General features: G+C 53.9%; 2 protein-coding genes across 7 annotated transcripts; both read left to right on the top strand.

The window, feature by feature from the left end:
• The first annotated feature begins 2,900 nt into the window (after positions 1-2,900).
• CCNL2 (cyclin L2) lies at positions 2,901-11,348 on the top strand. Of its 4 annotated transcripts, none has more exons than XM_021683986.1 (11): positions 2,901-3,202; positions 3,491-3,565; positions 3,820-3,929; positions 4,774-4,894; positions 5,852-5,916; positions 8,377-8,476; positions 8,680-8,784; positions 8,871-9,012; positions 9,857-9,965; positions 10,050-10,142; positions 10,315-11,348. In XM_021683986.1, the coding sequence occupies exons 1-11, from the start codon at positions 2,909-2,911 to the stop codon at positions 10,667-10,669; spliced, it is 1,569 nt and encodes a 522-aa protein (XP_021539661.1). In that variant the 5' UTR covers positions 2,901-2,908; the 3' UTR covers positions 10,670-11,348. The 4 variants fall into 4 exon arrangements, 3 of the variants coding, with proteins under 3 accessions (XP_021539661.1, XP_021539660.1, XP_021539662.1); XM_021683985.1 differs by having other exon boundaries at positions 9,854-9,965; XM_021683987.1 differs by lacking the exon at positions 2,901-3,202 and adding an exon at positions 3,215-3,233 and having other exon boundaries at positions 9,854-9,965.
• Positions 11,349-12,148: 800 nt separating this feature from the next.
• On the top strand, positions 12,149-13,879 carry AURKAIP1 (aurora kinase A interacting protein 1). 3 transcript variants are annotated; one of them, XM_021683340.1, is made up of 4 exons: positions 12,149-12,273; positions 12,767-12,856; positions 13,170-13,600; positions 13,704-13,879. In XM_021683340.1, the coding sequence occupies exons 2-4, from the start codon at positions 12,805-12,807 to the stop codon at positions 13,803-13,805; spliced, it is 585 nt and encodes a 194-aa protein (XP_021539015.1). In that variant the 5' UTR covers positions 12,149-12,273; positions 12,767-12,804; the 3' UTR covers positions 13,806-13,879. The 3 variants fall into 3 exon arrangements, with proteins under 3 accessions (XP_021539015.1, XP_021539013.1, XP_021539014.1); XM_021683338.1 differs by having other exon boundaries at positions 12,149-12,356; XM_021683339.1 differs by having other exon boundaries at positions 12,149-12,430.
• Positions 13,880-14,409: the final 530 nt, after the last annotated feature.

Raw genomic sequence — 14,409 nt, 5'->3', positions numbered from 1 at the left:
TTCTGAGTTGTGTTTCTGGCATAAGCACACATGCCTTGGGTGCCCTGTCGGAGGTGGGGGGAGACTGCAAGGGTGAGGGGTCAGCTGAGCATGATCTTCTACAGCTGGGGGAGTTTGAGCCTGATCTCTGTGAACTCTGACCTTGGCTCCCCGCTCAGGGCTGTGCTGGTAGCCTGTCCAGAACCCAAAGCCCCCCAGCCCCACTCTGGCCCTGCCTATGCTTGACTTAGTCTTCCATCCTTCTAGCCCTCCCCTGGTCTTTACCTTCCAGCAGAGACTCCATTGCTCAGCTCTTTGGCCACTGAGTGCCCCACTTCCAGTTTCTCTGCTTTCTACCTCACTCCCCAGGCCAGTAAGAGCAGCAAGCTGGGTGGCTCTCCTGGTTCCATTCTCACCTGAGTGCTCACAGGTGACCATCACATCACCTGTGGGGAGACCTGAACATAAAGGTTTTGGATCCCTTCTCCAGATATTCTACTTCATTAAGTGTAGAGTCAAGTCCAAGAACAATTTCCCAACATGCTCACTTACAGCAGCTCTAACTCTGCACCTCCCTTATGTCCATCCATCTCTGCCTGCTGCCTTGCAGGGGCATCCAGCCCCCTCTTCAGGTCCAGGTCCCTTCCATTACCCTATTGGTGAGCTGCTTCTACCCTCGGCTTCTCTCGCATGTACTTTGAGCTCCCTCCAGCTTGTGTCTGTTCCCCTCTTGGCCAGCTCTGGTCTCTACCTCTTGCTTCCTGCCACTGGGTCTGTAGTCGGCCCATCATGCCCAGGTAACTTTTACCAAAGCCATCCTGAACCACAATCCAACAGATAGAGTCAGTCCTTGCCTTCCAAGGACCATGGACTTCCTCCCCTCTTCTCTGCACTGTCTCCCTCTGCTCGGCCCTGACTTCACCCTTCCACACACACCCTCTGCCCTCAGCTAAGTTCTCGAGGCCCACAGTAGCAGTTGTCTGCATTTATCTGGCAGTGCCCACCTTCCCCCCTCCCACTCCTAATGCTCCCATGCTGGGTCCTCCATCCTTTGCTAGCAGTCCCCTGGAAGTCATTCTGGGTTCCTATTGTAGACTCAAGACCCACTCCCGGACCCATGGAGAGCCAGTCAAATCCTGGCCACCTACCACTTGGTGATCTCTTGGATCTGTCCACTTTTCTTCATCCTCACTACAGCCCAGCATCTCTTCTGGCTCCAGTTACTGTACTGGCCCAACAGGTCCCTCCTCCTGGCTCTTGTCACTCTGTCCGATGACCACCAGACCATTTGGAGGTGTGGGGCTTGTTTAGTCTTGTTCAGTGTCCCTGGCTGTACCTAGTTTAGTGCCTGGCTATGCACACAAAGTGCTCAGAGCACACCACTCATCGGTAAGTGGGTTTGGCATACACACAAAGGTGGAGCACATAAAGACTCCTTTGGTGCGTGGAACTGAGCTCTGTACAATAAGCTCCTATAGAGGAGCTGCCTTTCCTTTGTCCATCTCAATGAGGGAACACAACGATATGCTAAACAACCGAGGGCTGCTCCCAGCACCCACTCCCCCTCCAGCAGCAGGACCCAAGTTTTCCTTCAGGTAAGCCTGGCTGCATGGCCTGGCTCTGACTGGCTAGAGCCATCAGCTTTTCCCTCTTTCCTGGCCACTGCTTAGCAGATGGTAGAACAACCCAGGCAGGGCCAATGAGAAATAAGCTGTTTCCTTGAGAAAGTTCCACCTTTCCCGAACAATGCTGCTCAGTCCACAGAGCGGGGACATTCTGGAGCTGAGAGCCTGGGGGTAAGGGAGATGAAGAGAGGCTGGGTCTTGGTTGGCACTATACGAGCTGCAGGATAAGTTTCACCAGGAGTGAAAGCCAGTGGTGGCCTCTCGGTTTGGGCAATTGAGTTGGGTGCAGTCGTTAGTATCTCCAAGTGTCTGGACCTGTCCCACCCAGGCTTCTACCCTGTAATCTCCTCCCCAGCATACCCCACCCAGGCTTTCCCACCACCCTCACGTGGGTTCTTGCACTAGTCGTGCTGAAAGTCTGGGTTAACCGTACAGCAACAGAGAACGAACACCGCAGCTCGGACTCTGGTACAGATGCGAGAGGCAGCACTGCTGTCAGGTTCCGTGAGCACACCCCTGAGGCCGCCTGGTGGGACTGCTGAGGAATCCAGAGGGGTTCCTCCGAAGGTTCCCACTGCAGGACGAAGTCCAAGCTCCCTTCCCCTCCATCCCGGGAGCAACTCCTGCTGTTCCCCAGGCTTTGCAGAAACCTCGCATTCAGTTACTCCTCTCCCCTGCGGACTCCGTTCTGGAGGCAAGAACTTCAGGAACCCCGTGTTAATATCTGCCCCTCGAAGCCCGGGCTCAGTGAGGACCGGAGAGGAATGACCGCGCCAGCCGCCCCGTACGGACGCAGGCAATCCGCATCCCGTTGCTGCGGGCGTGGGCTGGGGACAACTCACCGGCGCGCGCCAATCCTTTCGCGCTCGCGGGCCCCCCGGGAGGCCTGCGACCACGCGCCCTCGCGGACCCCCTCAGGGCAGGCCGAGGTTGCGGGGTGGGAGCTCCACGAGCTGCCGGGTCTCTCTGCTGAAAGTACGGCCGCCCCGGCGAAGTCGGAGTTTAGGGGCGCCCGGGGCCGGCCCCCGAGGTAGTGCTTCCGGGTCGGGCTGTGGACCTCTGGCTCACCCGGGCGCCGCGGGGCTCTCTGGGTAACGAGCCCGCCCCCGCCCGCGCTGGGCTACGGCGTCGACGACGGCCGCAACGCTGACGGGTAGGTCGCCCAGCCAATCGCGGCAAGGCGGCGCCGAGTCGCCCGCAGACCGAACCAATGACACGTGGAGGGGCGGGGCGGTCGCGGACGTAGTGCGTCGCGAGGAGCCGCCCTGCCGGGAAGGAGCCCGAAAGGGAGTCGGCGGCACAAAATGGCGGCGGCGGCGGCGACGGTAGCTGCCGGCGCTCCGGGGCCGGCGGCTCCCGCCGCAGCGGCCTGTGCCCCGGGCTCGGGGAGCGCAACCCCCGGGTCGCAGGGGATGTTGATCGGGGACCGGCTGTACTCCGGGGTGCTCATCACTTTGGAGAACTGCCTCCTGCCTGACGACAAGCTGCGCTTCACGCCGTCCATGTCGAGTGGCCTCGACACCGATACGGAGACCGACCTCCGCGTGGTGGGCTGCGAGCTCATCCAGGCGGCCGGCATCCTGCTCCGCCTGCCGCAGGTGAGGGCGCGGCCGCGAGCCTCGGGCCGAGGTAACCGCCGCGCCGGCGCCGGGGGACGCGGCCGGGCCCTTTGTTGGCGGCGGGGCCGGGTCCAGCGCCGACCCCGGCCCCGCGTTTCACCGCTGCTGTCCTTCCGGGGCGATGAGGGGGACGAGGCGGCGGGACGCGAAGAGCCTTTGTGGGCTTGCAGAACGTTTTAGTGTCTGGGTCTGTGTCAGTTGCGCGAAGCAAGAGACTTAACTGCAAATTGTGCCTTTGGAAGTGATGCGAACGTTTCTCTTCTCCAGGTGGCTATGGCTACCGGGCAGGTGCTGTTCCAGCGGTTTTTCTACACCAAGTCTTTTGTGAAGCATTCCATGGAGGTAAGGGTTTTGGCGTATTTCCCTCCCGCAGAAATACGTGGAGGGGAAACCCGGGTTTGTTGTTTTGGGGCTTGGAGTGCTGTACTTGAGGGGTTGGGATCCTAGCCCCCTGGACGGAGAGTGGTTTCCCCACAGCGGCTTTTTCCTTGGTGCCCCTGCTCTTTGCTCCTCGCTCTTCATTGCTCCTCTTGAGCCGATGGAGACCGTGATGAGTGGAAGGAACACATGCGTGTGTTGCAATGCTTGCATTTCAGCATGTGTCAATGGCTTGTGTTCACCTGGCCTCCAAAATAGAGGAGGCTCCAAGACGGATCCGGGATGTCATCAATGTGTTTCATCGCCTTCGGCATCTGAGAGAGAAAAAGTGAGTCTCCTTGTTTTTATGGTTAAGTTCCACAGACGTTTCTGAAACAAAACTCAGGGTGTGAGGTGTTTCGCCGTGTCCAGGAGAGGGCCTGCTGCCCAGGAGGTACCCAACAGATGCTGTTTAATGAGTGAAGGAACCACAGTAAAAAGGGCAGGGAACTGTGGCTATGGTTTTGTCCACATTGGTCTCTCTGTTGGCCCATGCCTGTCGCTGAATGTCCTAGAGCTGGGTTCGCAGTCTTCGCACTGTTGACATTTTGGGCTGGATGATTCTTTGTTGTGAGGACTGTCTTGTGCATTGTAGGATATTGAGCAGTATCCCTGGCCTCTACAAACTAGATGCTAACGGTTCATCTCTCAGTTGTGACAGCCAAAACCGTCCCCAGAGCTGGCCCTGGGATAGCAAAATTGTCCCTGGTTGAGAACCACTGCCTGGACAACCCAGACTTTATGCTCCTCAGGTGGACGGTCCTTTGGAAAATAGAGCCTCAGGCTGTTTAAATGTTCTACTGCCATTGGTTCTTTGGTTTTCCATTCACCCATAACGCATGCACTTTTGTCTTGAACCGGGTAATGTGCGGTTAGTACTTGTGTGATGAGATTTTGAAACCTTCCGCCGTGTGTTCATTGTACATCAGAGAACTGTTTGGAAGGAAAAGAGAATATTGTTGAGAAGGGATAAGCAGGGTAGCACTGGGGTTTGAGGAAGATTCTCTGGTTTTGTTAAAGGCTACATCTATATTGCAGTGTTTACAGTGGATTTTCACCATTTGGAGGTAATTGGGATTTGAAAGACGTTGTTTTATTTGACCCTTATGTGGACGTGTGCTTTGTCTGTGTAGGAAACCTGTGCCTCTGCTGTTGGATCAAGATTATGTTAACTTAAAGAATCAGATTATAAAGGCAGAAAGACGAGTTCTCAAAGAGCTGGGTTTCTGTGTCCACGTGAAGCACCCTCACAAGGTGGGTATGTGGCCCAGCTGCCACAGGAGCCCACCCGACTGCTCTGTTCTCACCAAGATTGAAAACTCTGAAGAAGAGTAAATGTGTTCCTGACTTGTTTTTCCAGTTTATATCTAAAGTCTGAAAGTAATTTATTTGTTAGTTGTCTTTATACTACCTGTTAATTTTATGTTTTCAGGAGTTTTGGAACGGTTATTTTTTAAGTTTGGGCTTTCAAAAAAAAATAGTGAATTTGTAAAAATGGAATCTGTTAGTTTATGTTTTTTTTCCTCAACAGCTTATTTTGTAAAGTTGTTTTAGTGATAGCTTTATTTTCTCTAGTGGGGAATTGGAAGGATTCTGAACCCTTTATTTGGAAATGAACTAAAGCAGCTTTGCAGAGCATGACAGTTGAGCATGGCTGCCATACAGTACCACGGGAACCTTTTATGTGACACATAAACTTAAAAAAAAAAAAAAAAAAGATTGCAATCTGCACCTTTCCTTTATTCCCTTTTTATTGGTGGGTTTCTTCATATCTTTTCTCTCTTGCTTGTTTGACTTTCTGGCATTAATTCAAATTTTTGATAAGTTACCATAGACTTTAGACTTTTTCTTCATTTGCTGAAAGTATTTTCACACCATGTTTTGTGTAAAGTGGTGACTAGGGTACAGAGATGGTTAGGACAAGCTTATCTCACTGGTGGAAACTATGTCGAAGATGAGAATGAGAATCAGCCTTGTGATGGCCATGAAAAATGCAGCTGCCTTTGCTGTGGGTGCAGCCTGGGTTCGAAAGCAGGTAGCGGGTCCTCTCAGCAAAAGCTCCCCTCCAGCTGAGCTGTGCACCGGGCATATGACCAGGAGCCACCCCTGGGATCTAGCATGAGGCTCATATTTACTGCATGGATGCTCTCAAGATCTGAATTTTGGGTTCTTGGGGTTCTTGGTAATAACTGGCTGACCTGTATCTTCCAGATAATCGTTATGTACCTTCAGGTGTTAGAGTGTGAGCGTAACCAGCACCTGGTCCAGACCTCATGGTGAGTTGACCTTCCTTGTTTTATGAGACCAGCAAGGGCAGTGCAGGCATATGTTGATTTGAGGCACTTGGGCAGTGGGTAGTCAGTCCCATGACTTGGTTGTGGGCTGGAGTTGTCTCAGTGCCCAGTGTTCCTGCTGTGTAGATTCTAACCAGCCTCCCAAAATATCAGGCACTAGTGTAACGGTAAGGTGGCCCACACGCTCCCCCGGCCTTCCAGGAGAGCATTCACTGGGCTTCCCTTTGAGGGCTGGTGACTTGGCACATCGGGATCTTTCCCCCAGGTGCCAGCGTCGATGTAGTGGTTTTATGTCTCCTTGGAAGTTGCTCCTAACTGCCTCTTACTAGAGAGGATCCTGTGGGAGAAGGAGGGTTCGGATAAATTTTCTTTGGGACTGATTTTAACAATGCATATGTTAGAAATGAAGCCTGAAGTAATAGTGCTGGGTGCTTTGTGAATTTTTTTCCACGGAGTTAAGTCTGTAAGGGTCGTATTTTTGCTGCCTGAATTGTCTGGTGCTATGCCCTATCTAATAGAGAACCTATTTTGACTTTTCTTTTCTGTACTCTTTCAATCGAAGGGTAGCCTCTGAGGGTAAGTGACTAAGACTTCTCCTCTACTGTCCAAGCGCTTTGGTGCAGGGACAGCGGCCGTCCTCAGCCAATCCAGCGCAGGCTCTCCACCGAAGGCCGGCTCTAGATGGTGGTATGCGCACGGTAGTATAGTGCTGGCCAACTGCTGCTGTGGTTCTCTGACGGTGGCGCTGCTTGTTAACCCTGTCGTGCTTGGTAATTGTATTGATGAGAGTTCACTGTCTTGACTTGAATCTTGTCCCTTTAAAACTGCTGTACGTGTGCAATAAAGATGCAGTACCTGTGTCCTAAAAACATTTCTGTGGAAAGCTGTACGAATTGGCTGACGGGGACTCACACTTCAGTACGGGCTTGGGCCAGTCTTCCCGGAAGTCCTAAAGTTGCTCTTCAGCAGCTAAGTGTTGACACGTTCTAGTAAAAGGTGTGCATCTTTAAATTATTTCATGGACACTTTTTATATTGTAACTTAGATAAGCAATACGTTTAAATACACATTTCAAGGACTTCATTTGTTTTGCTTTTGGGATTTAAAAGTTAATAGATAAATGGCATCACTATTTGAGTACTGAAAATTTATTAGAACCAAAAAAGTTACTGATGTTTATGTTTATGACATGTTTGAACTGTTCGCTTGCAATGCTCTGAGACCCATGGCCTTGGGGCCATCATGTAGGTCTTTTCCTTGATTATCTCTTGAGGCCTGGAGCAAGAGCTTCCAGAGCCAGGTGCCACTAGTTGGCCTATGTTGAATAGATCACTGAGAAGTCTGAGTGGGTTTGTGTTGTCACCTTCTCCAGGGTTTCAGGCAAAGTTAAGAGGGTTGGGGCGGGGGTGTATCAGTGAAATCACACAGCAGGATGTGGCTACCCTGTGGGTGTGGCCTGACTCTCAGGGGTTGCCATAGTGGGGTATGTTAGGAGCAGCAAATGTATCATTTATTTGACTGTTTTCTCATGGAATCTGTTTTTGCAATATTGATGAGATATGTGAATATGAGATCCTGATTTTGGTCTATTAAATCCTAGACAAATAATATCTCAAGGAAAATGTTGAAAATGTAGCCAATTTTAAAACCCTTAAACTTTTAAAAAATGCAAATGTTTTGTATTTTTATATTTTTTGAAGTACAATAATGCTTTTTAAATGTATTGATTATGATGAAACTTGTAGTGTTTTGTTGCTTTTGTCTGATTTTATGAATGTTCATTTTAAGACTCGTTATTGAGATGGGACAATTTGGAAACGGTTCTTTGCTATGCCTGAGAAGAGGACTTCCCTTTGGGCATTGAGCCTTCCTCTGCATGATGTTCCCATGCGCCCAGGGGTGTTTTCCCTTTCCAAGTGGACTCCCTCATGGAAGGAGAAGGGCCAGGCCCTGAGCACCTCTTCGAGGAAAAGGGATGCAAGAGGACGGCTTGTCTCAGAAGAGCCCTCGCAGGCTGCCTGCTCAGCCCATTCATTTGAGTTTGCATGTTTCTCTGCACTATGGATTTTGAGCATTTAGATTTCTTTCATCAAGTACATTTCAACCACTGCAGTAGACATTTTCTCTCTGAGGCATTGTGCTTTGCACGAGAACAGCCAGAAGTTGAGGGAAAAGTAAAGTTAAAGTCGGTTCTCTTTCATAGCAACATGTGTTGTCTGACATTCAGCCAGCTTTTTAGATTTTTTTTCCAGTAATTTCCCTGTTTTCCTGTACTCACAAAAAGCAGCTAGAATGTCTCTCCAGGAATCCTGAGCCTCACAGGACTGTGTAGCTCTAAGCCTAGGAGTAGACTGCGTAGAGTAGTGATCGTATCTAGATGATGCACACGGGTATCCTGGGGATGCCCGGAGCGTTGCAGTCTTTCCTGCATTTGGTTTTCAGGAATTACATGAATGACAGCCTTCGCACAGATGTCTTCGTGAGGTTCCAGCCCGAGAGCATCGCCTGTGCCTGCATTTATCTTGCTGCCCGGACACTGGAGGTCAGTGTTGCGCCACCACAGGGGATCCTGGTCTGATTCTTTCTCCAGCCTCCAGTAAACTTCCGCGTAGTGTTCTTCAGATTATGCTCATCGATGCCAATGAAAAGCCTGTCTCTTGGTGACCAGCAAGGCTTGTTTTTTATTGCCCTAAGAATCTTGTTGGCCAAAAAAAGTATTAACAGTGATGGCATTTGTGTTTACAGATCCCTTTGCCCAATCGTCCCCATTGGTTTCTTTTGTTTGGAGCAACTGAAGACGAAATTCAGGAAATCTGCTTAAAAATCCTGCAGCTTTATACTCGGAAAAAGGTTCTATGTTTTTTCATGTAATATATGCATTTGTGTTTAACCAGAAACATCTGGTCTTGAATTTCTTTGGATTCTGACTCCCATAGGTTGATCTTACACACCTTGAAAATGAAGTCGAGAAGAGAAGGCACGCCATTGAAGAGGCCAAGGCACAAGCTAAGGGCCTGCTGCCTGCTGGCACCCAGGTTCTGGACAGCACTTCAGGGTTCTCACCTGCCCCCAAGCTGGGTGAGTGTGAGGGTGTGTGGCCCTCCTTTTCTCCAGATTTCTCTTGGAACTGTGTCTGCTGCTGGCCTGAGCTCTCTGCAGGCACCAGGGTCCCCAGCGGACATTGGTTGATTTTTGAAGTGAGAAGGTCACTCCTAAAGGAGTTTTCATCGTTTTTTTGTTTTCTTTCCCTAAGATTTTATTTATTCGAGAGAGAGCACGCGCGCGAGTGTGCACGAGTGGGGTGGGGAGGAGAGGCGGAGGGAGAGGGAGAAGCAGATTCCCCGCTAAGCAGGGAGCCCAACATGGGGCTTGATACCAGGATCCCCGAGATCATGACCCTAGCTGAAGGCAGACACTTAACCGACTGAACCACCCAGGTGCCCCAATATTTTAAGTAGTCTCTACACCCAGTGTGGAGCTCAAACTTAAAACCCTGAGATCAAGAATTGCATACTCCACCAACTGAGCCAGCTAGGCACCCATTGTTTTTATATTTTCATTAGTGAGGGACGTGGACAAGCTTTTCAAAATGCCTTTTTTTTTTTTTTTTTTTTTAACCCAGCTCACCTAATTAGCTTGTCTTCTGATGAAAATTTTATAAATCTAGGGTAGTAGATTGTGTTTTTTGGGTCATGTTAGAACTAAGCATGATGCACATCCCCAGTCCCTCAAGGAAGGCAAGTGAGACAGGTGGCTTTTCTGTGTCTTTCGGGTGCATGTTTAGGTTCTGAGTCCCAGGCCGGGAACAGGGAGTCTCCGTAAATCCCATAGAAGTGGTATTGCCTTGCTCTGCTAATGTGTTTTTTCTCAGAACAGTTTTCTTGGTGGTGAGGTTTTAATTTCTTGTATTTGATTCTAGCAGAATCCCCTAAAGAAGGTAAAGGAAACAAGCCTTCCCCGCTCTCTGTGAAGAACGCCAAGAGGAAAATGGAGGGCGTGAAGAAAGTTAAGGCTGACAGCCCGGTGAATGGGTGAGTACCCAAGCGCCCCAGCTGGCCTTTGGGGTTGGCTGGAGAGACTTGAAGCCTGTAACTGCTCCCACCATTTGTTCTCAGCTTGCCAAAGGGGCGAGGGAGTCGAAGTAGGAGTGGGAGTCGTGAGCAGAGCTACTCAAGGTCCCCATCACGATCTGCTTCTCCTAAGAGGAGGTGTGTGCTGCTCAGGGCTCATGGGGGGCCAGGGGGGTGCTGCACCTGGCAAGGGATATTTTCCCCAGGGTGGCTATTGGTGGTGTGGCTGCCCCTCACAGGAAAGTCACTCCTGACCCTCAGGTGGTGGGGTGAGTGGTCACCTGTTTGATGGTGCTGTCCTTCCTCACAGAAAAAGTGACAGCGGCTCCACGTCTGGCGGGTCCAAGTCGCAGAGCCGTTCACGGAGCAGGAGTGACTCCCCTCCTAGACAGGTGCACAGAGGTGTTCCCTACAAAAGCTCCAAGGTGAGGAGCTACCGGAAGTCTAAGGACTGCAAGTACCCCACCCAGAAGCCACACAAGTCCCGGAGTCGGAGCTCCTCTCGGTCTCGAAGCCGCTCACGGGAGCGGGCAGATAGTTCCGGGAAATATAAGAAAAAAAGTCATTACTATAGAGATCAGCGAAGGGAGCGTTCTCGGTCGTACGAGCGCACGAGCCATCGCTATGAGCGGGATCACCCTGGGCACAGCAGGCATCGGAGGTGAGGCGCTGGGCTCCCAGAGTGCTGCCCTTTGCCCCTCGGTGTGCACCCGTGGCATGACTGGCCCTGTGGTGCAACTCTTTTTGGAAATGGCTGTTGGCTCTGGACCTTGTGATGCATTTGGAGATGGACTCAAGAGGCCGGCGAGGTGCCCTTCAGGCCGGCCTGGGCACGGCGCGTACACTCGTGTCAGCACAGGGCCCGCCTCGGCAGCAGCCCTGTGGCAGCTTGATGTGGAAGCAGATGTGTACGTCCTGGTGGTGTGGCTTGGTGCTAACGACAGGCCGTCTTTACTCGATTACGTTAAACCAAGAAAATGACTTTTAGAACCTTTGCCTATATTAGGTTGTACTTATGTACATATTTTGCAGTGTTTCACAATGAGAAAATGGCCTTAATAGCCCCTTATTCTCTATTCGCCCTGTAAATAAACATGTGTTTAATACAAGTTAAAGCTATATATGAAAATTCAGAACTTGAATTCTGTCGGCTTAAAACTTGTGTAGAGAATTCTGATTTTTAAAATGTGAAGGTATTTAGATCTGTGTTGAAAGTCGTATATTTTTATCTGTGCGATGCTGAGTGCAGGCCACCAGCTCCCAAATAGAGAAGTTTCCTATATATGCATTTTACGTGGTTAAATAAACACAATTCTCTCTACTCAGGACATTTGGAACGTTCCAGAATGTGTAGTTTGTCGTTCTGCTCGCTTGTTCCTGTGCACGGCCTGCAGTCCCCGTTCTAGTGGTCTGTCTGCATTGCTGGCCCTGATCTCATTACAGTGTTGGCTTTTGTATTGAGCCCTGTGCGGCTGCTCTTCCATGGCCGGCTAGCCTTGAAGAGCCTGGGCCAAAGGCCGCTTCCTGCGGGGGCGCGGGGGGCGCGGAGGGCGGGCGGTCGGGGAAAGGACAGAATGGGTCCGAGGGGCAGCCTGGGTGCGTCGGGCGGGCTGGCGGCTAGCGGGAGGGCAGCTGGAGCGCCGGCCCTGGGGGTTGGGCGCCCCTGGGAGTGGGGGCTGGGTCGGCGCAGCCCGGGCGGTGGGGCTGTGAGCGCGGCGGGGCCAGCACCTGGGGCCCAGGGGGCTCGCGGGCACCTCAGAGACCTTGCTACTTGGGAAGCCGAGCGAGCGGCCCCTCCTGGAAGGCCGCGGGGCAGAGGGTCCACTGTCCTTGCCGACTCAGACGGAGGTGCTGGTGGTTTCCGGGAGTTCCGCGCGCACACAGGCACAGGAGGGGAGCTCGTCGGCTTTCAAACGCGCCGCGTTCACGCACCACCCGCGCCTCCTGCGGGACTCCTGCCCAGCCCCCGTGGACGCAGTGGCTCCGGCCTCTTCCGTCGCCCCGAGAACTCTATTTCCGCCGCTGGGCTAACGCCACTTCCGCCCGCCTTGGACGGCTAGCCACTGGTTGGTCGGGACGTGATGCGGTCCAGGGCATCCCTTAGGATTGTGGGAAATGTAGTTTTCTCGCCGCCGTCAGGGAGGGCCGAGCCTGCGGGCTGTGGGCGGGGTGGGCCGCTCTTCTGGCCGGAAACGGCTGCTTTCTGGGCCCGGCGGGACCTGCGCCGACGCGGAGTCGGGCGCCGTGAGGGCGCCAGGGGGCGCCGGGAGTAGGTCCCGCCGGGCGGCCGCGCGCGGGACTGGGGGCTGGTTTGGGGACGGACCGGAAGTGCCTAAACTGGGCGACAGAGTGGTCAGTTTCAGTCACCCGGCTTAGGTCTGGGGAGGGTCGGTGCGAGGCCGCGGCTGCAGGGGGACGGCGGTCGGGTGAGGCTGGGGCCGGACGCGGACCGCCCCCTCGGGGCCTGGGAGCCGCGGCTGCCGTGCGCCAGCCCCGGCCTTCCGCGCCCTCGAGCGTCGGCTCCGCCCGGGTGGTGGGTCCCTGGGCTGGAGCTGAGGCTCGGGGAGGGGTGGGCGACTGCTCAGAGGGGCGCAGCCGCGGAGCGGCGGACGAGGGGCTCGCGCCTCAGTCTGGTCGCTTGAGGGAGTGAGCCCTGTGTGGTGGGAGAGGGTGATGGGTTGTGGGAGTCCTGGCGTCCCCGGGGCTGCTGCACGCGCCCCCCGGCCACTCCCGCGTGACCGCCACGCGCACCTGTATTGCAGCCGCTCTGAGCGCCTGGGGCCGCCACCACCCGCGGACCATGTTCCTGGTGCGCCTGACGTCTCAGCTGCTGAGGGCTGTTCCTTGGGCAGGTAAGAGGCCCCGTGGGGGCAAGGCAGGTGGGCAGGGTGCACACCGGGTTAGGAATGTGGGGTAAGTAATCCCAACGGCCCCCACCTGGCAGCTGGAGGCGGGGGCCTGGCCACACAAACTCCTTGTAAACATCCAAGTAGCTAAAAGGGAAAGTCCGGGCCTGAGAACATCAGCCTGAATTCCCGCTGGGATAAGGTGCGGGTCGTCCTGGTCCGCGATGACCGCTCTGCTCCCCAGTGGGGGAGGCGGCATTGGCTGTGCTCAGCCCTGGCGTAGCTGCTTGGGTGGTAACTGCTGTCTGGTTTCCTGCAGGTTGCGGTCGGCCCTGGCCTATCTCAGGGGTCCTAGGCAGGCCTTGCTACAGCACACGGCCAACAGGCCCAAGTGGAGTTGCCCTCGTCCCTGGCAAGGGGCTCCAGCTGGAGCTTGAGGAGATGCTGGTCCCCAGGAAGATGTCCATCAGTCCTCTGGAGAGCTGGCTGACTGCCCACTACCTCCTACCCAGACTAGATGCCAGGACCCCAGGGACCGTGGCACCATCTCAGCTCTATGAGTGTCCACCTAGCCAAGTGGAAGGGGCTGAGCAGGGGATGGAGGAGGTCTGGGATGCACCCCAGGTGCAGTGCAAAAACGTACTGAAGATTCGCCGGCGGAAGATGAATCATCACAAGTACCGTAAACTGGTCAAGAGGACCCGGTTCCTGCGGCGGAAGGTCCGGGAAGGACGCCTGAAACGGAAGCAGGTAAGTGTGGGGGGTGGGCCTCTCAGCCTAGGGTGGGGCAAGGCGGCTGAAAATGTGTGACTGTGCCACAGACCAGTCAGTGGTCCCTCCTGTGCCCTTGCAGATCAAGTTCGAGAGAGACCTGAGGCGCATCTGGCTGAAGGCGGGCCTGAAGGAAGCCCCTGCAGGCTGGCAGACCCCCAAGATCTACTTGAAGGGCAAATGAGTCCAGTGCTCCTCTCCCCCACCCCTGTTGCTGCTGATGACCCACTGTAATAAATGTTTAGGAACTTAGCTGTCCCCGGGTGACCTGGCCCCTCTGCGGCCTAGCGTGAGCTATCTTGGGATTGAGCTGGTGCCAACCTCTGGTTTTCTAGGAGGCACAAGGGCCCCGGGGTGCAGATCGGGGTCCCTTTCCCGAGAGGGCCCTTGTCCTGGTGCCAAGTCCACAGGAACGACAGCCTCCCTATTTATGAATGTCTGATGCTACGACAGCTGCAAACAGAGGCCCAGGTCTGCCCTTTAGGCACTTGGACTCCACTGTGGGAGGCAGACTCTAAACACGCTGATGGCAAAAGTACCAAGGGACAATGCTGGGGGGTTAGGGAGTGCCCAGATTGAGTTGGGGGTATGATTACAATGTGAGAGGGGACAGGGAGGGCCTCATGGGGAAGACTGGGGAGGGGGGCAGGCTCTGCCCCCAGAGATGATGGACGGTGCCCTGCAGTCCCCACAGACCTGGGCCTCAAGTGGCTCTCTGAGCTGTCCTGCTCCGCTAGGGCTGGGGGCCCCTGGTCTCCTTTGGGTTCCTTGGCCTCTGCCACCTCATG

Source organism: Neomonachus schauinslandi, chromosome 4 (assembly GCF_002201575.2).
Source record: "Neomonachus schauinslandi chromosome 4, ASM220157v2, whole genome shotgun sequence".
Lineage (NCBI taxonomy): Eukaryota > Metazoa > Chordata > Mammalia > Carnivora > Phocidae > Neomonachus > Neomonachus schauinslandi.
Note: the sequence above shows the minus strand (reverse complement) of the source record. Positions and strands in the feature narration are given on the sequence as shown.